General features: G+C 45.3%; 1 protein-coding gene and 1 long non-coding RNA gene across 2 annotated transcripts in view; one reads left to right on the top strand and one right to left on the bottom strand.

Moving 5' to 3' along the window:
- Positions 1-180: 180 nt before the first annotated feature.
- LOC138159257 (uncharacterized) lies at positions 181-23064 on the bottom strand. Its single transcript, XR_011167853.1, has 5 exons — positions 21185-23064; positions 5787-5956; positions 5514-5573; positions 3569-3669; positions 181-2808 (listed from the first exon to the last, which is right to left on the bottom strand). It is a non-coding gene; the product is annotated as an uncharacterized lncRNA (long non-coding RNA).
- The window catches only part of ZFHX3 (zinc finger homeobox 3), a 222878-nt gene continuing 215699 nt past the window's right edge, over positions 20050-27228 (top strand). Inside the window, exons 1-2 of the mRNA XM_069085456.1 lie at positions 20050-20144; positions 23136-25903. Coding sequence (XP_068941557.1) covers positions 23182-25903 — 2722 coding nt within the window. The 5' untranslated portion in view covers positions 20050-20144; positions 23136-23181. The remainder of the gene's footprint in view (positions 20145-23135; positions 25904-27228) is intronic.

Genomic DNA, 27228 nt, shown 5'->3' with positions numbered 1-27228 from the left:
GTGGTGCCTCCTCTGTGTCAGCACTGTGCTAAGTCCTTTAGAAATCAACCCTGGTAGGTGGGTGCTATTATTACCCCCATTTTGTAGATGAAAACACTGAGGCAGATGGAGGTTAAGTGACTTGCCCAGGGTCACACAGACCTGAGTCCTGGTACTCTAGCCACTGTACTATCTATATATTTACTGAGTACTACAGAAATCACGTGGACTCGAGTTGTTGTGTCCTTTACGTATGAGTGAGCAGGCTCCCTTCCCCTTCACTACCATGTGTATGTCTGGCCGGATGAGATGGAATTTCACGTGTAGCTCTTCTCAGGAAGCTGGCTCTATCCAGGGCCCAGCCTAGCCAATAGATGGTCCACAGATGTTAGGGGTTAAGCCTCCGAACCGGATGCCTTATTCTACTACTGCCTTTGAACACTCATGAGTATTGTGGAAACCCATCAGCCACTCCTATTCTGAGCCCCTCTCTCTTGTCCTAAGGGAGGGGCTGGACGTTGCTGGCTTGCATCACTGGCTTTGCCATACTTTACTGCCTTCTTAGACTCTTGATGGCCACCACGTTTTGAGTCCAGTGCATGACCGTGAAATTCCCAGCTCCCGTGGCACTCGTGGCCCTGTACCTGAGCCATTCCTTTTGGCCCACAGGCAGTGAAGCCTTTGCAGAGCAGGATTTTCTCCTCTTATTTTTCCCCCTGTTTTTTTCCCCCCCCAGGGCCTTCTTTACTAATGTGAGCTCTGTTAAACAAAGACTCTTCGTGCCAGTGTGACTTAACGTTGACAGAAGGCTCTCCCACTGCATTTCATTAGCCAGTGTGTTAGAGTTTAGGGTGAGCAAGTCCCACCAGACAACTCCTCAGCCAGCCCACATTGAAGTAAATGCCTGAGGGGAAGGAGGAAGGTCCGAATGGAGATAGCCAGCCCCCTGCCTTCCTCCTCCACACAGTGCACCACTGTAGCACTTCTCATCTTTCTTCCTATCTTTGCCTTTCCAGGGGTCCCTGGTCACAGCTCAGTCTGTGGTTACCACAGGCTCACAAAGGAGCTGCTACCCCCTTGTTATCCTCCCTACTAAATAGCAGCGTGAAAAGAAAATGAGAATGTGTGTGAAGATATTTTAGAAAAAAAAAGGCTAAAACCATATGCAGACGTAAAGGTGAGGCTGCTGGTTGTCAGCTTGTTCATTGTTGATGTTGCTGTGAATGATCCCTCTAAACCAGGGCTGAGGAATTCGATTCGGTCAGAGGGCCGCGCTTAAGGATCTAGAAGACCACATGTGACCTCCAGCCCTGCAGTCTAAACTCTTCTCTGTAGACCTAAAAGTGTTAGATACTGAGTTATTAAGAGTCTTTCTAAAGATTCTCTAGTAGTATTCATTAGTGGAATTGCTTTAGTGGAAATGAGTTGAAGGCCCAAGTTCAGAATTTTTTGTTGAACAACAAAAAAAGTCATATCTGACTCTTCATGCCCCCATTTGGGGTTTTATTGGCAAAGATGCTGGAGTGGTTTGCCATTTCCTCCTCCAGCTTGTTCTACAGATGAGGAAACTGAGGCAAACAGACTGAAGTGACTTGCCCAGGGTCACACAGCTAGGATGTGTCTGAGGCCAGATTTGAACTTGGGTCTTCCTGACTGCAGGCCAGCCGCTCTATCCACTGTGCCACCTTGCTACCCTGGAAGTTTAGAATTTAGTCTACTTGAAAATGGAACTTTTACCCGAAAATTGGCAAATAAGCTCCCCTCTTGATTTAAGCAAAGCTGGATTCAGGTTTTAGGAAATGTGGCAATTTTAAAGTATTTTTATTAAGTTAAAAGCAACAACCATGAACTAGACCCAGGGTCATAGGGTCACTAGTGCCCATGGGCAAGTTTTGAGAGCTATGGAAGATAGCTTGGATTCTGATGAAGGACCTTGGAAAGGAAAGCAGAACCAATATTTGGTGAGCTGCCCTTCCCTGGGAAAGTGGTATGTGGTCCCCTCAACTCAAAATCTGACTCCTTGGGCACCTATAATGGACTTATTCACAGCCGTCTCTCTGATGTAATGGTTCTTAATGTAAAGTAATTTAAAGGTAAAACCTCCAAAAGTGATTAATTTATGAACTGTGTGGGGTGGAGAGAAGGATATATTCCTTGACTGCTTCATATAGTATGAATACTGACTTAGCAGTGGCCTATACTTTGTCTGATGACTAGCCTAGCTCAATTCAGGGAGGCCAGTTACCACCTTGGCCACATAAGGGGGATGGATATTTTGGGCAACAGAAGACCATCTTCTAAGGCATGGAAGGGTTTCATTTCTGCATCAGTGGGAGAAGTACCTGCCCTGACAAAAATCACATACAGAGGAGGCCTTTTTATTTGTGAAAGCCTTAACCCACATAGAGGCTATTTTGAGGGGAGGAAGGATATAGGAGGCTGGCCATCTCCTTGACTTTGGTTTTTCCTGGATATCTACATGGAACTTGATTTCTGTTAAGTTTTATCAAACTGGCTGATGAATTGTAATGCCAGAAACATCTTATAACTGGTAACTTTCATTTTACATTTAAATATATATATATTTAAAGTAATGGTTGCATCAATGCTTTAAGACTTTGGGGAAGTACTCATGAGAAAAATCTTGGAACTCAGGTATCAGGAAAGACCTACTGTAAGGAGAACTCATCTGTGAGGTTTAGGCTTGTAGATTAGGTGGTGAAAAATCTGTAGGTTTATCTTCTTTGGCGCCAGTAGAAGCTATCTTCAACATTACAGCATCCTGGCACTACAAGCCTGTACTGAATCAGTTGAAGTTCATCAGACCTACTGTTTTAGAAAGAAAGAGAAAGACGTTTATGGGGAGGGCAAGGTAGTTTCCCTCTCAATGATTTTTAAAAAAATTTTTAAGAGGTTGTGAATGCGCAATTCTAAATGTTATTAGTTTACCTTTAATTGTACGGAGACTGCATTGGGCCACTTATGAATTACAATTCTGTGTTTATGAGAATCGTTAGAATAGTAAGAGTGACAGGGTGTTGGGCCCACAGTGTTTACCAGGCATGGGCATCCACCATGCGCAGCACTGGACAGGACGTAGGTCTTGCTGATTGTTTTGGCCTGGATCGGGGAGTGCCTAGCTGCCCACCTTGGAGGTTTTATTTATCAGCCAGCCCTGAACTTTGCTTTATTTTCCAGTGGTGTTAATGGGTTGATCAGAGACATTGCTGCTCCCTCTGACGTGGCTTCCATCTTGCCAGGCGTCTGTTTGCCAAGTCAGCCATTTCTGGCTGGCAGGGAGGTGGGTGCGCAGGACGTTGGCTATCGGTTTTGTTGTCTGGTGTTCTATTCTAGAGCTCCCATCCCATGCCTCCAACTGCCTCTTCAACATTTTGAACCGCACATCCCAAAGGGCTTCTCAAATTCTCCATGTCCAAAACAGACCTGACTCAATGGTTCTCCCCTCCCCCACCAAAGCCAAAGCCACCCCTTCTTTTGAATTTGCCATTTCCATTGTAGGCAGCCCCAATCTACCAGCCACTCACAGGCTCATACCCCCCCCCCCCATGTTATCTTTGACTCAACTCACACTCCGCCCATGGGTCCAGTCAGTTGTCAGAGTTTATCTTTCCCGAATCTTCTGCTTTTCCTGTAGTCATTGCCCTGGTTCAGGGCCCCATCCCCTCTCACCTAGGAGTGAATTTTAGGAGCCTTTTAGTTGGTTGCTTTCCTTGCCTTATGTTACTGCCCATAACACTTAATCTTCCCCATAGCTGCCAGGCCTACCCAGGCCACTCCCTCGGTCAGTAAACTCCAGCAACCCCCCTCTTGGGTCAAATTAAACTCCCCTGGCATTTTAAACTCTTCTCCACCTGGACCCTTCCTGCCTTTCCAGCCTGATTTCACACCATTGCCTCCCAACAGTATGGCCCAGCCAAGTTGGGCTTCGTGCTGTTCCTTGTACATAATACTCCTTAGTCCTTTACTTATATGGAAGATGGTTGCCATTCCTGGAATACATTCTTTTCTTCATCTCTCCTTCAAGCCACCTTCTATCATGAGGCTCTTCTTCGACCCCCAGCCGTTGGTGCTTCTCTCTTTCCCCTGAAACAATTCCTATGTACTTATTTCTATTTTTCTTGTATCCCTTGTGTTTTGCTTAGTACTTGGTGCTTAATAAGGTACTTGGTGATTTGAGAGACAGCATGGTCTGTTAGAAAGATCACCGGACTTGAAACCCCGTATTTGAATCCTGGCTCTGATGTTTACTAATTTTTGACTTAGGGCTATTCACTTAACTTTTCTAGGCCTTGGTTTCCTTATCTTTAAATGGGGATAATTGTTTTTACAGGGTTTTTAGGAAAACAGTGTACAAAGGTGAGCTTAGTATATGCATTGGGTGAGAGTGTTACTTATATCGGCAAAGCAAGTAGTTGAAGGTCTTAGCTTCAAACCTGGGAGCTGGTGAATCTGTACATATGGAAAAAGAATTCCACTCGCTTTAGATGTGCCTGGTGTACCTTGAGGTACAGAGGACCTCTTCTAGGCAGCTTTAAGATGATAGGTATTTCTGAACCACTGAGTCTGTCATCATTAACTCTGGGGAAACGAGGACCATGTAATGAGATGTGAGGTTCTCTGCAACACAAGGATCTGAGCAAGCTCTCACCGTCCATGGTTGTTCTTGAGAAGGCAGGTCTGGCCTGAGCCTAGCCTTCTATAAGGTAGCTGCTTGTCACTAATGAATCATCCAGGGGCTTTATGATAGTGAGAGGACCTTGAGAAATTCTTCTGGAAACCATTGTTCCTTCGTTCAGCTCATTGGTGATTCATCTGAAAGGTACCCTGTCATATTTTGTCTTTGAATCTTCTGTGCCTAACAGTGTTCTGCATATATTAGGCACCTAATAAAATTTTGCTTTTGAATGAGTGAGAGGCTAGGATTTGCTTACTTGTAGCATTAAAGTTCAATTCCCACCCCCTCCCAGTACTTGAAAAGTGTCATTAAACTACATCTTCTATGTCTTAGGATATTCAGAGACAGCATGGTACAGTCAGAGATGTAGTTCTGGCTGAGACACTGATTAGCTGTGTGACTTTGGACAAATCACTTAACCCCTCTGGGTCTCAGCTCCCTCACCTGTAAAAAAAGGGAGTTGGACGAGAGGCTTTTGAACTCTCTGATCTCTGGTTTCATGCAGGATCAGTTCACACATGAGATCAGACCTGGGGCTACGAGTGCCGAGGGCACTCACAGACAGGAGCAACAGAAGCCTTTTGGGGCTCCTGTGGACCGTGCACTTCTTGCAGTGGGGTCCAGGGCAACTGGGATCTCCTTTGGAGCCCCAGGGTGGTGGTTGCTGTCATGCTTCTCCCCATGCGGGACTCTGACAAAGTCTGGAGGAAGAAGAGGCCTTTGGCCCTGGGTGTGGCGAGGAAGTTGGGGCTCGTGGCCTGTGAGTTTTCTTCTAATGGAATTTCCCATCACTTACTGCCCTGCTGATTTCTGATCAATGAAAATGAAATTGCCTCACCTCCTCCGAGGCTCCACGTATGCCGGCTGCTTCCAGCTCTGTCAGTTCCGGTAAAATAATCTCATCAGGCGTGCGAGAGGGTAATAGGAAATAAAAATAAAAACCCACAATTAGCAAGAGACTGTGCAGCTGAGTAACACTTTCCGTCCTGGAGGCGAAGAGGACCAGTTAGCGAATGCCTAAGGAAGGAGAGAGACTCCTTTTGATCGGCCCCACCCCCCTTCTTTTCTCTTTTCTACCCTCCACACTTTCTCTCTTCTATTTCTCTAGTACCTTGAAGTTTCGTGAGCATCTCTTGAAGGATCTGGGCCAGGATCAATGTCATTCATGTGCTAGAAACTCATCTTCCTTGTGGCTTTTCCCTTGTCGGCCCCTCTGCTTGTAGGGGATGCAGGCTGTCCTGCTGCTCTCTTGGTCTGGTCTAGGACTGCTCCTGAAGATGCCTGGTAGGACAGAAGATAAGAAGATAGGGCAGGAGAATGACTGCAGCTTGGACCTGACTGGAGGACTGTGCTCTGGAATAGGCCTCCTAGTCTGCCTTTGATTCCCTGGCTGGGATTTGGAATGTCAGCTTTCAAGAGCCAAGACTGGGCATTTAGAATTTAATCTGCGTGTCAAGCTTATTACAGGGCCATCCAGAGCAGGGATCTGAAGTGAGACCAAGGGGAAATGAGGAGCCACCTGCTTGGGGTGGAGTCTGGGAACTGTCCCCACATCCTTGTAGCTCTCCAGAGGCTAGTTGGCTGGGTATGACGATTGCCTTGGGAACACTGTTCCTTTTGTGTGTGGGATTTCTATGAGCATCAGAGAACATCTTTGAGAGGGAGACATCTGTGCAAGAAGCCAAAGGAAGGAAAACGTTTTTAAGATGTTCAGAATACAGTGGAAGTGAAAAACCCAATCAAGTATCCTAGTCTCAGAAACCCAGAAAAATCTAATCATTGGTAACCAATATGAGGGGCCACTGGATGGCCCAATGGTGGATAGAGGGCCAGCCCTGGAGTCAGGAAGATCTGAGTTCAAATGTGGACTCTGCAACTTACTAGCCGTATGACCCTGGCCAAGTCACTTCAGCCTGTTTGCCTCAGTTTCCTCATCAGTAAATGAGCTGGAGTAGAAAATGGCAAACCACTCCAGTGTCTTTTCCAAGAAAACCCCAGATGAGGTCATGAGAAGTTGGGCATCACTGAAAAACAACAACAAACTAATATGAACATCATAAACCTTGTGGTGTGAGGTATTGTTACAGAGGATCAGATGGTTCCTCAAGCCTACAGTTGCATCAGATAGAAACACTAACGAGGGTGTGGTAGTTTCCTCCCCCGTTTCTTAAAGATTAGGTACAGGCAGTCCAAAATATCATTCATTTTTAATTTACCGAGCCTCTGTGGTCCACTGGTGAGGTAGGATTCAGTAGGATTCAGAAAGTCATTAGAACAATGTGAAGAACGAAATCCTGTTGCATTTGCAGTATTTTCCTAGCATGATGTTTGAGACATACTGGGTGCTCAATAAATGATTCATACTGAAGGGGAAGCTGCCGTCCACCTACATAGCTTGCAAATCAGTAGGACGTTGGAGGAGCATACTGCATGTGATCTAGGCCTTGAAGGATGAGGAGAATTTTGACAGCAGAAATGAAGAAAATGAAAGAATTTCCTAGTTGTGAAGAAAGCATGAGCCAAGACCCAGGAGCAAGAAGCCATCAGATACATTTAAAAGCTCGTTGAATTGAGTGTTTGAAGAATGCTCAGTTGTCTAGTCTCGCAGGAGTATTGGGTACTTGATGGAAGAGAATGAAAAGTAGGTGGAGACTATATTGTGTGGGGCCTTGAATGCCATGCTAAGAAGTTGGTGGTGCAGAGAATGGAGCACTGGTCCTGGAGTCAGGAGGACCTGAGTTCAAATGCGGCCTCAGATACTTAACACAAAACTAGCTGTGTGACCTTGGGCAAGTCACTCAACCCTACCTTACCCCCTCCAAAAAGCAAAAAGAAAAATCTAAAAAAAAAAAATAGAAGTTGGTACTATTTATTTCTTTTAGGATTTATTAAGGTTTTTTGAGCAAAGAAATATTATTGGCTGGATATCCATATTTGTATTTTTTAATTGTTAGCATGCTCTCTTACCACTTCCCAGTTACTTGGTGTCCTGTATTTAATTATCTATGTACTTCCTACCAGTAAACTCCTTGCATGTAAGAATTGCTGCTTTAGTTGTATTGGTATCCCTGGGGGTTGGCATATAGTAGGCACTTAATACTTGTTAATTGCTTAATGCTCAACGAATGCTTGCAAAAGTGAATGAGAACTATAATTTGATGCAGATTATGCTGGGTATAATGGGAGGGGGAGATTTGAAGAGCCAACGAAACCAGAAGGGATTCTATTAGATTTATTTAGGCAAGAGTTAGAGAAAGGACGGTGATGCTGAGAAATGGGAATGCTCCTTCCCTCTTCTCTCCCATCTCCCCCAACAAAATTGGGCTGCCCCATTGGCTTTGATTCTCTTGTGCAGTTTTTGGATAAGCAGCAGGAAAAAAGGAGTCTTTAAAAATGGAAGTGAAATTGTCCTGGTTGGCTGGTCAGAGTTCTTTCAGTCTTGGCTTTAAATCTTTGTAGAACTTGCAGGAACGATGCTGAAGCCTTTGTCCTGTTTCTAAGCTGTGTGCGATTGGAATTGCTCAGAGGAAGGTCTGGAAAGAAGCAGGATCTCCAGTAGAGAAGCACATTTCTTTTCCAGTGTCTCTGTCTCTCTCTCCCTGTTTGGTCAGCCTTGCGAGCCCAGCTTTTCTCACCCCCTCCTCATTTTAGACATTCACCATTGGACCTTGATCGAAATTGATCAGATTTTATGACTCGAACCAACAATTTTTCTTCTGGGACCAGAGTGTGCAGGAAGTCATTAAAGGAAAATATGTAGAGATGCTAGTTCTCAAACTAAGTTGGTAGGTCTAAGTAGCATTTGAATAGGTGACTTTAAAGCGTAATTAATGCAAAGACCCTTTAATGCCAATGTGGAATATTGAACCAAATTTATTGTCATTAGAGATCTCATCAGAATTGTCTTGTGTTCATGGTTTAAAATGGAGGATCTTACTTGCAATCCTTAAAGGACTTTTCATGAAGTTAGGGAAATATTAACTCTTCAGTTCTTCAGATCTTAGACTGTCAAGGAATTTTATTTTGTTCTATGGTTTAATTACTTGAGCAGCTATTTTTAAGGGACCCAAAACTAAATATTTCTTGTTGGTATTTTGCGTTGATTGAAAGGAACAATGCAAATACTGGGCATCCTAATTACCATAAGAAATGTGTGGTCAGTGCAGTTGATTATAAGTTTCTGGGATCTGGAAACTTTTCTTTATACATACACACACACATATATGTATATATATATTTTTTACATTGCCTTCCTTTTCAAATACATTCCTTTTCCCACCCAGTAAGCCATCCCTTGTAACAAAGATGAAAAAAAAAAGGGGGGGAGGGGAAGAAGTTCAGCAAAATGAATCAACCTATCAACCAAATTTGACATTATATGCAATGTTTCACACCCATAGTGTGCCATCCCCCTACCTCCTCACCCCCACCTCTGAAGAAGGAAGGGTGGTCCATCTTCTTATCTTTTCTCCAGGGCCAAACTTGGTTATCATAATTGGTGTGTATTTAATTTAATTTCTGGGAACATTTCAGATAGGAACCAAGAGTCTTAACAGAAACAGTGTCCTGAGATCTACCTTCAAAATCTTTTTTTTTCACATTGTGGCAGGGAGAGTAATATAGAAACCTGAGTTAACTCTGTCTCCAGATTTTGAGAACAGAAGATTTTTTCAGATCTTTTAGGAACTCAAGGCGGGGTGGGGAAAGGAGTTGTTTAGATGATCTAGGTATCCCAAGGATGACCTCATGAGGTGAACCATGAATGGAGTTGGAAGCAGTGATGGAAGGGCCAGAGTGTTGGAAGCCCGTTCTGGAGGCACAGGGGAGATGCTGTGTGGTTGTGTCTTTTCAAGTGATGATCCTCTCTATTTCCACGGCTGTGACTCAGCCTCAGGCTTCCACTCCAGTTTTGTTTAGCATGTCCTTTTGTTCCCCGTTGCTTGAAAAGCTGTTTATGCTAATAAGCTAATGAACATCTGAAGAACTTGCTGTGCTGATGTGTGTGTGTGTGTGTGTGTGTGTGTGTTGCCATATTAATGAGCCTTCACAGGGCAATCCGTGTTTGTATTGTCACTGTGCCAATTCCGGAACCCTGTGCCAGAGTGAGCTGCCAATGGTGAGCCCTATGTGTATCAGGCCTTCCTGCTGATTTTACAGAGAGGGTCATTTGGAAGTTGCCTGCTGAGTGAACCCTTCCTTTGCCCAAAGTCATCTCTCACCTTACCTTCTGCTGGCTGTTTTCCCTTGTTAATAACCATAATAATAATAACTCCTACTTACCTAGTGTTTTGTTTATAAAATACTTTGCTTGTCTCTCTGAGGTAGGCCTTATAGGAAGTATCCCCAGTCTTACAGGTGAGGAAAAGGAAGCTTGGTCAAGGTCATAGAACTCTTTAAAGGGGCCCAATACAGGACTTTTCCTCAATTGACAAGAACAATACAAAGAAAGGTTATGTTATCTAATAATACCTGAGCCAGAATTCGGTTCCCTTTACTCCAAGTCCAGTGATCCTTATACTTAGAACTTACTGCCTTACAACTTTTTAAAGAAATTAAAGGACTTACTGGTTAGAGGAATTTAAGAGCCACATGGGAGGCACACTAATGCTGTGGCATGGCATGGCATTGGGGTGACCCCAGCTTCCAAAGCTGATGAGCCCAGGCCTTTACAGTATGAGCTCTGGCAGGTTGGTTGGAAGGGCTTCAAGTATGCACCTGGCAGTGAACTACTTTCCATGTTAGGACCAGTTCATTATCAGAACATTCACAAGATGATGAATCTTTAGTCTTATTGCAACTCACAAAGGCCATCTCTCAGAGCAGAGAGTGGTTGTTATATTGGTCTTTATTACCATTCCAGGGAATATTGAAGTATGGAAAATGGGAAAGAGAATCATGAGACCAAGTACCATTAATTTTTGGAACCATTAAATGTTATGTAAGCATTAGCTATTGATAATGATAATAATCATGATCATCACAATAATTATATAAGAACTAAAGACTGTATGGCATACTTCCTTTCTTGTCCCAGATCCCTCTTGAATGTGTCCCCAAAAGAGCTAGCATGGAGAAAGGAAGCCAAGTTCAACTTTCTCTCCAGTCGATAAGGCCTTGAAACAGCAGCAATTACACATATTATATAAATGCAATTTTCTGCCAATTTGGAAGTGCCTAATAAGAATTACAGAAGTCTAATCAACTCATCTTCTTACTTTTGACCAAGCAAATGTTGTATTGAAACTCCTTATGATAGATAGCCCCCAAAGGTTAATTCATGTAATGATAAAGATGGCTAATATTTATATAGTACATAAAGATTTATGAAACTCTATATCAATATCAACTATTACCTATTCTAAGTGTTGTAACTGCTTTATCTTGTTTGACCTTTCTGAGTAGCCTTGAGGTAGATATATTCCCATTTTACAGATGAGGAAACTGAGATTCAAAGAAATTAAGTGGTCACACAGGCTTTTGTAAAAGGGGTATTTTAGAAGATAAGCTTATACTTTGTGCCTGGAACATAGTAAAGCTTAATAAAGACTTAATCTTTCCATCCACGTGATGAATGAGACTAGGGTGAGACTGAAAGGTTGGTCACCCAAGTAGCAGTCAGAATGGCTTGGTGATGAGGTGGTAAGGACTTGGACCAGGGGTGTAGTGGCAGTGGGAATAGAGTTGTGGATATAATAAGGACTTGATATTTTGCATATGAAAACAGGGGAAAAGTCAGATGATTTGAAGCATTCTGTCTGTGAAGACTGGAAAATCGGTCAGTCGGCAAGCATTTATTAAGTGCCTGCTGTGTGCTTCACGCTTTGCTAAGTGATAAGGATACAAAAAAAGGGAAAAAAAAGATAGTCCCTGCTCTAAATTAGAAACTCACAATCTAATGAGGGAGACAAGCTACATATGAGATAAACTGGAGATAATCAATAGAGAGAAGGCACAAGAAGTCAGGAAGATTGGGATAGAAAAAGGGTATCGAGGAAGAGGGAAAGATTGGAGAGGAAGGATATTCTGTATCTCCTTAGCTATAAGTTGTGACTGTGTTGGCCACTACCCCCACCCCAGAAGAATGCAGACTCCTTTTTGTACTTGCAATTGAGTTCCTTGCACATAGTGGTCATTTAATAAATGCTTGTTGATTGATTGATGATAAGAGACTATATATCAGGTGTGATGTCAGGGGCAGAGATGAAAATTTGGGAGTCATCCAAGTAGAAGAAAGAGCTGAAACCGTGCTAATAGATGAGGTCACTAAGCAAGTAGAGAGGGAAAGAAAGGCAGAAGGCTCAGGATGGTCATGGAGGACACCCTTAACTCAGAGGCTAGAGGAAGAGAATGAGACAGAAAAGGAAGGGTTCAAAGAGACAGGAAGAGGAAAAACCAGGAAGTATAGTAAGAAAGCAAAATGGAGATTACAGCTAGTAGAGTTGAAGAGGCTGAAGATTGAGAAAAGGTTTGCCTAGCAGGAATATGTTGGCCTTGGAGGAAGCATCATCAGAAGACTAGTGGGAATGGAAACCAGATGGAAAGCTAGCTGTTAAAGAAGGAATGGATGGTTTAAAAAGAAAGGTAGCGGGAGTCTAGACCACACCTGTGAGGAGTTGGGAATTGATAAGGAAGGACAGAGACTGGTAGGTCATTAAACCACTGACTTAAAAGGGGATCTGAGAGGGGTTGAAGGAAGCCTCTGGTGAGGAAGAAAGGGAAGGAGGACGAAGTCCCAGAGCATCTAGAGTAAAGTTGGCAGTGTTCATTTTTGTAGAGAGAAGAGAAATGTTTGTTTTTTAATGAGAGGGAAGGACCAAAGGATAAATATAGGGGCAGTGATTCACTAGAGTCAAGAGGAAGAAGATAGGTGATCTAATTACCTAGAAGCGAACTAGGGCTAGGTAATCTCAGTCTTTTGCACAATGTAGAAAGCAAAAAGCATTTCTTGGATAAAAAGTAGAAGAAGATTGATATCATGGGTCAAGCTTAAAGCTGGACAATAACTATACATACAACAGCTATATTTAAGGGGTCGGATCAGCACAATTTATATTTTCTTTCAGGAATACCTTGCAGTTCTGTAGTGGGAAAAGAGAAATCAGGGGAGACTCAGGGCTCAATGTTGTGGTCAAGAAGTTGAGTGAATCCTGCCTACTTGAGAGGCCAGCTTTGACTTCAGATTCTGGGATGGGGTTGAATGAAGATTCTGTTTAGACAGAAGAGTATTAATAGAACGGGAAGGAGAAGACGGAATATGAACAGCCAGGACTACCAGTCCATACTCAGAGATTTGCAGGATATCAAAATTGTAGACAGGACAATAATGAAGTCCATAGGTGGGGGCAGATATCTGTTACAAATGTTCAGTGTATGGGTAACAAGAAAGGTGATGAGCTAGAGATCCTGATTGAGAGGCACGTTTGACATCATGTACGTATCACTGAGACCAGTCACTGGAATAGGGCTTTGGAAAGGGTAGCTTGTTCAATAGAATCCTGATAGCTAAAGAGGGTTTTCAGGATGGGGGGAGAGGTTTAATGGAGTACTTATTGTTGCTTAATTGTTTCAGTCCTGTCCAACTCTTCGTGACTTTGTTTGGGGTTTTCTTGGCAAAGACACTAAGATGGTTTGCCATTTCCTTCTCCAACTCATTTTACAGATGAGGAAACTGAGGCAGATAGGGTTCAGTGACTCACCCAAGGTCACACAACTACTAAGTGTCTGAGGCCAGATTTGAACTCACAAAGATGAGTCTTCCTGAAGCACTGGGCCACCTAGGTAATGGAGTAGCATTGTATGTAATGAAGGTATACTGATGTACATAAATTTATAAGCTGGGGGTGGGGGAAGGCATAAAGATTAATGGAAGTAGAGATTTTTTTTAATTGCTGGAATATACTACAGACTACCTGGGCAGAATGGGAATGGACAAGGAGTTTGGGAAACAGATCATGATCCTGGTCCAGAAAATATAGAGTGATGATGAATAGTATGTTAGTTTTCCAGACTTCCACAGTCATACTTCCTATAAAGAGTAGAATAAGATATATAATATATAATTATGTATAATTAATATATTAATAACAGAATAATTAAATATAATAAATAAAACAATAATTATATAAAATAACAATACAACCATATTATATCAATTATCATAATATAGTAATATATAATTATAAAATGTAATATTATATAATAATATATATTAGTTTCCCAAATAGCATTTTAATCCTTAAAAGGGTGGAGAAACTAAAAAGGATGACCCTCCCCACCCCCACCCCTGGTTGCTAGGCTGGACGCGATGGCTCCCTTAGAGGAAAACAAACACTCCATCTCACAAACACAGGGCATAATTGGATATGAACCCAAAAATTCCCGGGGGGGGGGGGGGGGAGCATAGCTTTCACTCATTGTGGAGAAAGGCTAGTTAGGATCCTATGAATTAAAATTCTTCCAGGGAAGCCAACTCTCATGAATGATATACTGGAGTCACAAAAAGAAACAATTCCAAGAAAGAGGAAAAAGGGAAGTTGTCCAAAGAGCCCTATAGGAATAGATTACGCAATTTACATTTTTTAAAAGACTGGTGTAGAGAGGAAAAGGAGGGCAGGTAATAGGGTGAATACAAAAAACCATTGTAAGGTACTGTAACGTGAAGGTGGGTCATGATAGAAAGATGAAGATAGCTAAAAGGTTGGAGTGGGGAGGGAGAGGGAGACAGGCACAGACAGAGACAGAGAGAGAAGAAAGAGTGCAGAAAGAGAGAGAGAGAGAGAAAATAAATTCGAGAATGAACCCCTGCTCAGGGGAAACAGGACAGTAACGCCCAGTAGAAGGCCGAGCTGCCTACTTCTTATTTTGATTTTGTTTTCTCTGATAAGCAGAATGATTTTTGGACCAGGAAAGGCGCACCACAAATGACTGATGGGGAGTTAATACCCAAGATAAGTCAGTAGAGAGTAAGAAAGCACATTTTTGCCTTTGAGGAATTCAAGTTACCAGGCTCCTCTGGTACTGACAGAAGAGGCATGTTAGAGGATCACTGAGTCACTTTTTGGTGATATTTGACAGACCATGGACAAGGGCACATACCAGAGGGTTGGAGGAGGGCAAAGGCCCCAATTTTCAAAGAAGGCAAGAGAATGGAGCCTGCAAACTGTAGGCCAGTGAGCTTGACTTGGATTCCTTAAAAAAAAAAAAATCCTTTTGTTGCTGTTCAGTCTTGTCTAATACTTTGTGACCCCATTTGGGGTTTTCTTTGTAAAGACACTGGAGTGGTTTGCCATTTCCTTATCCAACTCATTTTATAGATGAGGAAACTGAGGCACACAGGGTTAAGTGACTTGCCCAGGATCACACAGCTAATACATGTCTGATTTGAAATTCTTCCTGACTCCAGGTGTAGCGCTCTATCTACTGCCCCAACTAACTGCCCAACAAAATTCTAGACCATAACACTGAAGAGAGGGTTAGGGAACAGGGAGCTCTGCATGGTTTCATCAAGAGCTCATCATGCCAAACTTTTTGATTTTTATTTTCTAAAAGAAGGTTACTAGACTAGTATGTCAGGGGATCGCTGTAGCTGGAACTTACCTAGATTTTATCAAAACACCCGATCTCTCATGCAGTTCTGCTGAAAAAGGTGGTGAAACCTGTGCCAGGCAGCGGATTGTTGTGGAGTTTTATATTTGGGTTCAAAAGAATCAACTTTGTAAGCACAGGATTTGATAGTGAAGCTAGGCAGTTCATTTGAAAGGGTGTGTGTGTGTGTGTGTGTGTGTGTGTGTGTGTGTGCGCGCACAAGGGGAGGGGTTTTAGGGAATTTTAAATGCATGCTTATAGGACTCTCCCCCAGAGAGGGAAGGGGATCCCGAGGATCTTTCTCATCCTCCCCACCTGAGCCCCCCTCACCCCCATCTACAACTTGCAGGGTAAGAGGTTTTGTCATTCAGCTGTTTTTCTGTTGTGTCCAACTCTTTGTGACCCATTTGGGGTTTTCTTGGCAAAGACACTGGCGTGGTTTGCCGTTTCCTTCTCCAGCTCATTTTACAGATGAGGAAACTGAGGCAAACAGGGTTCAGTGAGTTGCCCAGGGTCACATGGTTAATAAGTGTCGAAGACCAGATTTGAACTCTGGTTTTCCAGATTCCAGACCTGGTGCACTATCCACTGTGCCACCTAGCTGCCCAGGGAAGAGGTGGAGGGGATTACTTTTTCAGCATGATTTGGACTGTTTGGTCACTGAGCCTTCCAACTCAAATTCAGGGATGCCGATTCCATGGATGAAATGGGCAAGACAGAGTGATTCAGAGCTTGGAATAGAGGTGGGGAAGGGAGTAATGGAGTGAAAGCGTGGGAAGTTGTGACAAGGGGGAGGATGTCAGCCAAAGGTCCCTGAGGAAGGACAGTGTCATGCCATAATGAGGCTGGGGGGGGGTGAGTAGGGAGTTTAGATGGGGGCGAGGTGAGCTCAGGCGGTGAGCATGAGAAAGCATCTCCTTGGGCTTTGGGGTGTGGAGGTAGGCAATTGCTTCCCAAGCGCTGTGGGCAGAATCTTTGTTACTGAACAGTGTACTAATCGAGCTTTCATTTGGGTGGTTCTGAAACTTTGATCGTGCGTGTGTGGAGGGGCAGGGTGGTGATGGAGGTCACTTCACCACCTCTGGGTGCATCTTGCCGCGCCCAGCGCCGTCTGCTCAGCCCACTTCTGCTTTTCATCTCGCTGCTTCCTCCTCTCCTCCATGACACTGTTGTAACCACAATGTTGAGGTTATTGCAGATTCCTCACAGATCGGACTGAGCAAGCCGTTTTCACTTCCAGACTGATTTATGTTTATGCTGTAAATAGCACAGATGAAATGATTAGCCAACAGGAGTCAAGTGGGCCTGGACGTTTCAACTCTTCCTTCAGCGACTCTTCCTTAGCATGAAGAAGCCATTAAATCATGCATGTGTTTTCTGGCCGTGCCCCATTAGAGGAATACATGTGCAGACTTGCTGGAAAATCTTGGCCACTGGGATTGGATCTTACCTCCAGATTGTGTGGTGGTGATAACATGTAGTAGCAATATGCCAAGCCGTAGTTTGGCAGAATGGGGAAATGGGAAGGAGCCTAGGCTTGGAGCAGGAGTACCTGGGTTTAGATCTGGCTCATATGAACATAGGTGTGTTAACTTTTCTGAACCTTACCTGATCTGTGAAAATAGGGACAACAATTCTTACAGCACCTAGGTCACGGCGGGATGCAAGAAAATATATGGAAAGTGCTTCAAAATCCTTGAAGCATTGTTATTAATCATCTCTATTTGGGGCATGGAATTGGACGTGATGCCTACACAGGGTGTCCACAGAGTTGAACCAGCGGGTGAACATGACTTCTCTCCCCTTGGGTGAGCTTGTAGCTCTCAGAATCTGTTTTGTTAGCCTAACTCAGAGACATCATGGCCTTCTTCCTTTCCCCCAGGCACTGATTATTCTGGATTTCGTTTCACTCATGCTTTGCAGAGTCAAGGAAATTCATTCTTTCTATGGTGGTACCTGACCCCCTTTCATGTAGTTATCATCAATGGGAGCACCTCCTTATTAGAACAAGGGCTGGTTCTCATTTATTTAATGAAATATGCTGTTCAAATTCAGATGCCTAATAGTATCTCAGAGAAAAGCCTGTCAGCGTTGTTGAATTTCTTGGAATTCTGCCCAATTTAGAATGGTATTTAATTCAACCATTCCAGAGGGGGAGATACCCACCTGTAAGCTGCTAGATTGCCTTTGGCCACGGAGGACTTCAAGGTTAACAAGTTGTTTTCATCACAACAGCCCTATGAGGAGGGAGACAAGGATCACTACATATCTTTTTACAAGGAGGAAGTTGGACCTCAGAGAAGTGAAGTGATTTGTTCAGTCACACAGCTGGTAAATGGCAGAGCTGGGATTCTTGTCTGTCTACATCCCATGATCTTTCTTTCTTTCTTTTTTTTGGAGGGCAATTGGGGTTAAGTGACTTGCCCAATATCACATAGCTAGTTTTTGGGTTAAGTGTCTGAGGCTGAATTTGAACTCAAGTCCTCCTGACTCTGGGGCCGGTGCTCTATTCACTGCGCCACCTAGCCGCCCCCCATGATCTTTCTATCATACCTTGCTGCAGGTCTTGGATATGGAGACATGCTTGGATACCCTGATGGAACTATGGTTTTATCAGTTTGGGATTCTCTCTCCAATGGTATGCATCCAACTCATTCTATCCATTGTGACTCTTGTCCTTGGCCTCCCATCTTCGGGAAGATAACCTATACTGCTGGCGGGCTTTTCCTTAGAAGTCTCCTGATTCTGCTTGGATTGGGGAAGGGGGTCTTCATGGGTCTTTTTTCATGGGTCTTCTTTCAGCATCCATGCACATCTAGTCCATATTGTTTTGCAATCATCCCATTGTCCATATGCCTTTCCTAGATCGCCGCCCTTGCTTTTGTGGGTTACCCCCTGCTTTCCAGAATGCTTTCCATCTGTTGTCTTTCCTATTTGAATATAAGCTTCTTGAGGGCAAGGACTGTTTGCTTGTATCCCCAGTGTTTAGCACAGTGCCTGGCCCATATGGATCATTTAATAAATGCTCCATCTACTGGCACCTCTCCATTGTTTTCAAAAGCATGCGCTTTGGTGTGTACCCAACAGAATTAGCTCATCTTGAGCAATAATTTTGTTGTGACTTCATTGGCGAAGGAAGCGATTCTACTCTGCAACTTTTAATCTGAAACTGTAGCCTGGGGGAGGGTTACATTAATAAATTGACTTGCCCAGAGTGACATGACCTGAGCTGGGGCCATCTTGATTTATGAGCCACCTCTCTAGACACCATGTCAGCAGCTTAAACAGTGGAGAAGGCTGAAAGGTTGGAAGCTGCATTAAGAGATCATAGCAGAGAGCATGGTTTTCCTCTTTTCACAAACTCAGGCATCTTCTCAGTGTCATTCTTGGGAGTACTTTGCTCTTGGGCGAGGGAGGACGGCCCCATTGTCATCATGCCTTCCCATCCCAGGGGCTTCTCCCACCTGCACACATGCTCACTTTCACTCTCCTCCTAAGCTCAGAGACCCGCTTCTAGGATACAGAGTTGGAAACTCTGGAGTGGCTAGCATTTCCCTTTTTCAGGGCTCGGCATTTCCGGTTACTTGACTGCACGTGTGTATGTGAGATTGCCAACTCTGCGTAACCTTGCAGTGTAGCGAAATATCCACTGGGTGCTGTGGAGCCCACTTTCTGCTTCCGGGACGATCACTTGGCTGCCAGAATGCTGACGCTGGGAGGGAGGCTTCCCAGGAGAGGAGCATTTTTAATAGATGGAACCTCAGGGGTTCTTTCCTTGAGAAACAGTTGAGAAATTTCTTTCCTGCCTGTTTAGCTCTTTTTTTTTTTTCATGATGCCACATGGGTTATTAACAGAGGGGACCGTTTCTCACTGTCTCTCTTCCCTTTGTTTTTCCTTCCTTCCCATTGCTTCCAGTCTTGGTTTACTGCCAAACAGCCTCTTGTGAAAGGACCGCCTAATTAACCCTGCGCTAATTAACAATTTAAAATTACACACTACAACTGTTCATATTTAATTCTCAGGATGCCTGGGCAACAGCAGGACTAACTACTCCCCACCCACTCCCCCCAATCCCCTTCCCTCTACCATTCTCTATTTCCTTGTGCTTCTGTATTTGAACACTTTTTAGGAAAGATCTGAAATGTGTAATGTTGCATTTGAAAAGCCCTTGACTTCTAGTTTTGTCATTTGCTGAGCCAAGAAGGCTTCCTAACTGTATCAAATTTTAGGAGTATTGATTGACTATGTTGGGTAGTAAACGAGGTGATGGGTGTTGGCTCCTGGTCCCAAACCTCAGATGAATGAAAAATAAAGACTGATATTTGCTAAAAGTGCATTGAGCAAGGAGATAGCATCCAAGAGCTATAAATGCCTCAGGGCGGCTCTCTCAGGGTGAAGGTATTAGACCCCCTTTTGGGGAGACAGATCTGTTTGCTGTTCTTGGGGACTCTTCTGAAGGTGGTGCCTTTGGAGGTATATAGAGATAAGGGCCTGGTCCCGACCCCCCTATTTTAACAGTCCTGTTTAAGTGATACTCTCTGTAGGACTCTAACTTGCCATACTCAAATCTTTTTTTGGTTTTGACAAGTGTTCTGGAGTAGGGGAGGCTTTAAAGGACATTTAAAGGAAAAGAAGCAGGCCAAGAGATTGTAATGAGGGAGTGAAATGAAAGGTAATGAAAGGAGAGAAAAGGGCCTAAGAGGCTGGAGGAGTGGTTGAACAAAAGGGGCTGTTAACTCCAGCTGACTGTGTAGCCCATGGAAGCCCAGGGACTCTTTGGGTTCTCAGACTGCTCTCTGTAACTGAAGATCATTGATTTTACGGGAAACCGTGTTTACAGACAGAGTGCTGATCGACCTGACGAGTTGACTCCTGCCTCCTTAAGTAAGAACTACCTTTTTCTTATTGACTGGCTGATAAACAGAGCAGGGGAGCCAAGAGACACTGTGGGATGAGGGAGAGGACGGGAAAGTGTTAGATGCACAAAGGTGTTGGCATAAAAAGATGGATGTCTTCATAGTTTTGGGTTCTCTCTCTCTCTGACTCACCCCTCTCCCCCTGCCCCTACCCTGCTATACCTTCTCACAATTTCCCTTTCCCCCCTCAAAGAATACAGAGTATTGAAATAATGCCACCTGCCTGTAAAATAACTTAGCTAGTTTTCTCTAAGTGGTGTAGATGTTATAAAAAGTTACAGATTTGATAGTTTGGGACCCAGAATGGGAGCATCCCCTCCCGATTTTTGAGCCAACTAGAAACAGCGGCTCCCAATGATGCGGGGATCACTGGATATCACAGCATCACACTATTTTAGGGTTGGTGGCTGTTGGAGCTGTTATGTAGCTAATAATCCAACTTGGGAGAACTTGTTTTCTTCTGTTCTTAATGAAATTCAGCCAACCCTTGTGATGTCTCTTGGTGTCTCTGAGTGGCGTGTTAGGTGCTCGGTGTACCCAGATAAAAACTTGTCAGTCTTGGGACGAAGCTGTATTCCTGAGTGCTCACAGATCTGTCCTAAAAAGAAGAAGGAGAGGACTGAGAGAGAGAGAGAGAGAGAGAGAGAGAGAGAGGAGAGATTGGGGAGGAAGTGAGGAGAGGTTAGGAGGGGTTCTCCTGCTTGGGCAATATTTTTAAAGCCATAGCTCTTTCACTGGACAGTTTGTTGAGGGGGAGGAAGAGAGAAGCAGAGGAAGAAAAGCCCACCAATTAATTGGTAAACGCTTGCAGGTTTCTCTGGCCTGGCCTGGCCTGGAGAGGAGATTGGCTTTCCTGTCAATAAACAAGTCCCCAGTGCAGCATCAAAGCTGTACTCCTTTATCAATCGTGGCCTCCCTTTCCCGCATGTTCCTGTAACTTACCAAGCATTTATGACATTGATTTTACAATCAGGCTGTTAACCCTCCCGCCCCTTCAGCCCTACCAACCTTTTTGGCCCGAGCTGTCAATCAAGGGCTTTTCAGCCAATCACGTCCAGGCTGAAAGGGAGTCACCCTCCAGCTCCTCACTTGCCCAGGAGTTGAGCCCTGTTGGAAGGAGTCCTTCCTTCCTCTGGATTTCTCTTTTGATCGGAGAGTATCCCTGTTTAAAACCAGGAGCAACGTGACGTCTTTTTATGAGACAATGATCTTCTGTTGTCTTGGAGCTGGGGAGAGCTCCAATAAATAGGCGTGGCGGCTCTGTGCATGTGTGTGTTTAGATAAATAAAGCCTGTTACTTTATTGCAAAAAAAGTTCTTTCCCTAGAGACTCTTAAACTGTGTTCCCAATCCTTTCCCGAGGGGGAGCTGTTGGCTTACTCTATAGGCCAGGATCAGAATTTGAAAAAATGAAGGGGGAGTAACACACACACACACACACACACACACTCTCTCTCACCAAAAAACCAAGCAACCCAGAGTCACCACAAATCAAATCCAAACCTCCCCCCAAATTTCCCCTTCTGGGATGAAAGAGTTTAGTGCAGAGAAGTAGCAAACACTTGTACCCAGGGAGGGGGGCAGGAGGGCTGTGGAAGCAGTGACTTGGGATCTCTCCGTTCAGCAGGGCAGGGCTGTGCTGGGAGCATTTGCTCTCAGGAGCACTGTGGCTGCTGAATGAATGCCCCTGTGATGCGGATGCCATAGGAGAGATGGAGCGATGGAGGGGAATCTGATGCCGCTCTCCCTAGGGAGGCCTGTCTCTCAAAGGGCAAATTCACTTCAATGATACTCTCCTCTCTGAAATGGAAAAGCCTCGGGGTTGAAGGACAGCTGCCTGGTTATTGTATGAGAACTGAGAGGCAGGTGTGGAAGGGAATGATTGCTGAGCACAGCTGGTGTCTCTGGGTCAGCAAAGACCCTCGACAGAAAAGCAGCCAAATGATACCGGGATGTCTGAATCAAAGTTTTTCACTAAGAGTACAGGGGTGTATACAGTCGGGAAAGGGGCGTCACCGATTAAACCGTAGTATGTTCTCTCCAGAAATGGGAACGTTTCATCCTTCTCAAATGTTTTCATACTTCAGCTGCGTACATTTTAGGAGAAGATGAGGTCTGGCAAAGACAGCAGGGATGGACAGAGAGGAAAGGGCAGATTGTCATCTAGCAAATGGTTCAATTTGGTGCCTCAGTTTTCCCCATTTGGTCAATGGGGCCATGCTACTTTGATTTTGAGAGAATGAGGGATCATCAAGTTGTTGAGTTTGAATTAGGGGTAGTAGCTGCCATACAGAGCTAAGTAAGTAAAGAGTACCTAAGTAAGGTCCCCTGTACCAAGACCCTTTCTGCTAAGATCTCAAAATAGAAATGGGACTATTAAAATCGTTTTAAAACAGTTAGCTATAAGTATTTGGTTTCTAGGGATCATCCATATGCACACAGTCTCATTCTGGACTTCCTAGATTGAAATATTTTGGTTTTTGACTGTCAGTGAGCTTTTATTCCTATTAACTTTTGATTTGGGGTTTGAATGAAGTCTTTTTTCTCTACTGGTACTTATCTTGTTCTTACGCTAACAGTATGCCCTTGAAGAACTGAAATTCTGTTGGGGACAATCTTTAGGGGTTAATGGAAGCAGAAGAACCATTTCTCGTATTTCTTTCCTCCGAGCCTTGGCTACGTATCACAACGCAGACACCTGTAGGAACATGCCCTGTTATTATCGCCTTTGGACGTTTTAATAGAATAAAGTGTGTTTTGGGGTTTATTAGGGTCTTTGCTCCTCTCTAGGCCTATTCTGTGAGGTTTAGCTACTATATTGGGTATAGTTAGAAACATCTTAAAAGTGCTCTGTGTGGAATCTTAGCCTTTGCCCTCCTAACATCTTTCCTTTCTCTCTTCCTTTTCTCTCTTTCTCTCTTTCTCTCTCTCTCTCCTCTCCCCCTCTCTGCTCTCTTCAGGTCCGAACCGTACTGGGTGCAATGAAAGCTCCATGCAGGCCTTACCATGGAAGGCTGTGACTCGCCTGTCATCCCTGGGAAGGACAATGGGTGTAGTATCCCTCAGCACCAGCAATGGACTGAACTCAACAGCACCCACCTCCCTGACAAACCCAGTAGTATGGAGCAGTCCACCACAGAAAACCACGGGCCCCTAGACAGCCTGAGGGCCCCCTTCAATGAGCGCATCCCGGACAGCACCAACTCGGCTGGCCCCACCGCTGAGCCTGCTGGCAAAGAGGTCAGCTGCAACGAATGCTCGGCCTCCTTTGCCAGTTTACAGACCTATATGGAGCACCACTGCCCCAGCGCCCGCCCCCCTCTTCCCCTGAGGGAGGAAAGTGGGAGTGACACCAGTGAGGAGGGGGATGAGGAGAGTGATGTGGAGAATCTAGCTGGAGAGATAGTCTACCAGCCAGATGGCTCGGCGTACATTGTGGAAAGCGTCAGCCAGTTGATCCAAAGTGGGGGAGCCTGCAGCAGCGGCAGTGGGGCTCTCCCATCGCTCTTTCTGAACTCTCTACCCAGTGCTGGGGGTAAACAGGGGGAGCCCTCTTCCGCTGCACCAGTCTACCCACAGATCATCAATACTTTCCACATAGCCTCATCCTTCGGGAAATGGTTTGAGGGCTCAGACCAGTCCTTCCCGAATACCTCAGCCCTGACGGGCATCAGCCCCGTCCTGCACAGCTTCCGCGTTTTTGATGTGCGACATAAAAACAGCAAGGATTACCTGAACAGCGATGGTTCTGCCAAAAGCTCCTGTGTATCCAAAGATGTCCCCAACAATGTGGACCTGTCCAAGTTTGACGGCTTTGTGCTCTACGGGAAGAGGAAGCCCATTCTCATGTGTTTCTTGTGTAAGCTCTCCTTTGGGTACGTCCGCTCCTTTGTGACCCATGCAGTGCATGACCATCGAATGACCCTGAGTGAAGAAGAGCGGAAAATTCTTAGTAATAAGAACATTTCCGCTATCATCCAAGGAATAGGCAAAGACAAGGAACCCCTTGTAAGTTTTCTGGAACCAAAAAACAAAAACTTTCAACACCCTTTAGTTTCTGCAGCTAACCTCATAGGCCCCGGACACAGCTTTTATGGTAAATTTAGCGGCATTCGGATGGAAGGGGAGGAGGCGCTCCCAGGCGCCTCGGCCAGTGCCGCAGAGCAGCCCCAGTCAGGCCTCTTGACACCTGGGACCCTCTTGAACCTTGGCGGGCTGACCAGCTCGGCTCTGAAGACCCCAATTACCTCAGTCCCCCTGGGCCCCCTGGCTTCCAGTCCTACCAAATCCTCAGAGGGCAAGGACCCTGGGGTAGCAGAGGGTGAGAAGCAAGAAGTGGGTGACCAGGATAGCCTCTCAGAGAAGGCAGAGCCAGCTGAGGATGTGGAGGAGGAGGAAGAGGAGGAGGAGGAAGATGCAGAGGAGGAGGAGGAAGAGGAGGAAGAAGAGGAGGAGGAGGAGGAGGAAGATGAGGGTTGCAAAGGACTCTTTCCAAGTGAGTTGGAGGATGAATTAGAGGACAGGCCCCATGAGGAGTCTGGGGCCATGGTGGGTGGCAGCAGCAAAAATGACCTTGCTCTCTCAAACCAAAGCATTTCTAACTCTCCCTTAATGCCTAACATGCTCCAGACTTTGTCCAGGAGCACAGCTTCTACTAGTTCTAATTCTCCTTCTTCCTTTGTTGTCTTTGATGGTGCAAACAGGAGGAATCGGTTAAGCTTTAACAGTGAGGGTGTCAGGGCCAGTGTGGCAGAGGGCAGCAGGAGGTTGGACTTCATTGATGAAAGTGCCAATAAAGACAATGCCACAGCACCAGAACCAAATGAAAGCGCAGAGGGGGAAGATGGGGGCTACCTCTCCCATCACCAGCACGCTGGAGCCCTCTGTGAGCTTGGGGTGGGGGAGTGCCCCTCGGGGAGCGGCGTGGAGTGCCCCAAGTGTGACACGGTCCTGGGCTCCTCGCGCTCCCTGGGGGGGCACATGACCATGATGCATTCTCGGAACTCGTGTAAGACACTCAAGTGTCCCAAGTGCAATTGGCACTACAAGTACCAGCAGACGCTCGAGGCGCACATGAAGGAGAAGCATCCGGAGCCCGGCGGCTCATGTGTCTACTGCAAGAGTGGGCAGCCTCACCCGCGCCTGGCACGCGGCGAGAGCTATACGTGTGGCTACAAGCCTTTCCGCTGCGAGGTCTGTAACTACTCCACTACTACCAAAGGCAACCTCAGTATTCATATGCAGTCGGACAAGCATCTCAACAACATGCAGAACCTGCAGAACGGAGGGGGGGAACAAGTCTTCAGCCACAGTGCCGGAGCCGCGGCCGCAGCTGCGGCTGCAGCGGCCGCGGCCGCCAACATCGGCACTAGCTGCGGGGCCCCCTCCCCCACCAAACCAAAAACCAAGCCCACCTGGCGCTGTGAGGTGTGCGACTACGAGACCAACGTGGCCAGGAACCTGCGCATCCACATGACCAGCGAGAAGCACATGCACAACATGATGCTGCTACAGCAGAACATGACCCAGATGCAGCACAACCGGCACCTGGGCCTGGGGGCGCTGCCCTCCCCGGCTGAGGCCGAGCTCTACCAGTACTACCTGGCCCAGAACATGACCCTGCCCAACCTCAAGATGGACAGCCCGGCCGCCGACAGCCCGTTCATGATGAGCGGGTTCCAGCTGGACCCCACCAGCCCCATGACGGCCATGGCGACCCCGGCTTTAGGTGAGGCTGTATTTTAATTTTTCACTCTGCGGGTCGGTTGGGAGAGGGGAAGATGAGGTCATTCTGTGGATTTCTTCCCCCCACCCCCCCTCCCCTTCTCAAGCTCCTCTGTGGACAGTTGAGTGCCCCTAGCCTAGTCTGTTAGGTTTCACCAGGTATTTCCCACAAACCCCTTGTATCCTGTACATAGGCACCCAAGAATTCATTAATTCATTCCATTTGTTCATCAAATAAACATCTGGGTAGTGCTTACTCAGTACGTGGCACGTGCTGAGCCCAGAGCAGAAGCGTTCCCTTCAGATCTCAGTTACTGTGATGCACCCTCTCCCATGGTGGTTCTTAGTCTGGGGCACTCAGGACATGGCCCATCGCTCTTTCTGTCTCTAAATCTCTGTCTCTGAGACATCCACAGTATTTGTGATCTTCCTCTTCCCTCCTCAGCACTTACTAGGAATGATTGGAAATTATAGTTAGCTGTTGTATGAGAAGGAGAAAGCATTGCATCAGCAGAGGGCTTGAAGTGGGCATGACCTGTTGGGCATTGTGCCAAGGTTGTTGGGGATTCCCAAGAATTTTCACTATCACCAATCAGATTCCCAAGCCCTCCTTGAAAATAAAAAGAAGATAAGGTGAGTATGGAACACATAGAAGTGGATTGGAGGTTGAGTTGCTTCATACCATCTCTTTGGTCAAAAGGAATGATATTGGATCCATTAACAACTCAGTGTTAAAACATTCAAATTAACAGGACAAGGTAGGTTAGGCTAACGTTGGTTAAACTCTTGGTAAATGTGCTTTCATCACCTGGAAAATTTCTACTGTAGAAATGAGGCCTGCTTGTAGAAAAATCGGATTAGCTATAATAATTGGAAGCGAAGTTAAGACGGACTTGAAGGCCATTTTTAGATTGGAGATAATTTTAGAAAAGTGAGGAATGTTGAATCGGAGTGCCATATACTCAGGGATTACCTACTGAGTCCTCTTTGTGCTTATCCTATGTAGAATTTATAGGTACTTCCTGTATGTTAGATGCCCCAGACCATGTTATTTAGAAGCAGCCGCGACTTCTTTTGGATTCCATTTTTTCAAACCAAGTTATTTCACTGGACCAGTTTTTAAAGCTAAACTTTTCTTCCCCTTGTCTTTCTACCTGTATCTCTGGACCTTTGGTCTCTGACTTGCTCTCATTCTCTACACCTTCTATGATAACATTAGACCCTTGAGGTTAGGGATGGAATATCTTAAGCCATGTGGCCCACTCCTGATAGAGGGGTGGTAACTAAATGAAAACGCCTTTGTCCTGTGGTATAGGTTCATGCCAGAAG

The sequence above is a fragment of the Petaurus breviceps genome, unplaced genomic scaffold, assembly GCF_028583685.1.
Source record: "Petaurus breviceps papuanus isolate PSGF00001 unplaced genomic scaffold, PetGlider_PUasm1.0 176, whole genome shotgun sequence".
Taxonomy (NCBI): domain Eukaryota; kingdom Metazoa; phylum Chordata; class Mammalia; order Diprotodontia; family Petauridae; genus Petaurus; species Petaurus breviceps.
The sequence above is the reverse complement of the archived record's forward strand: the minus strand, read 5'-3'. Positions and strand labels throughout refer to the sequence as shown.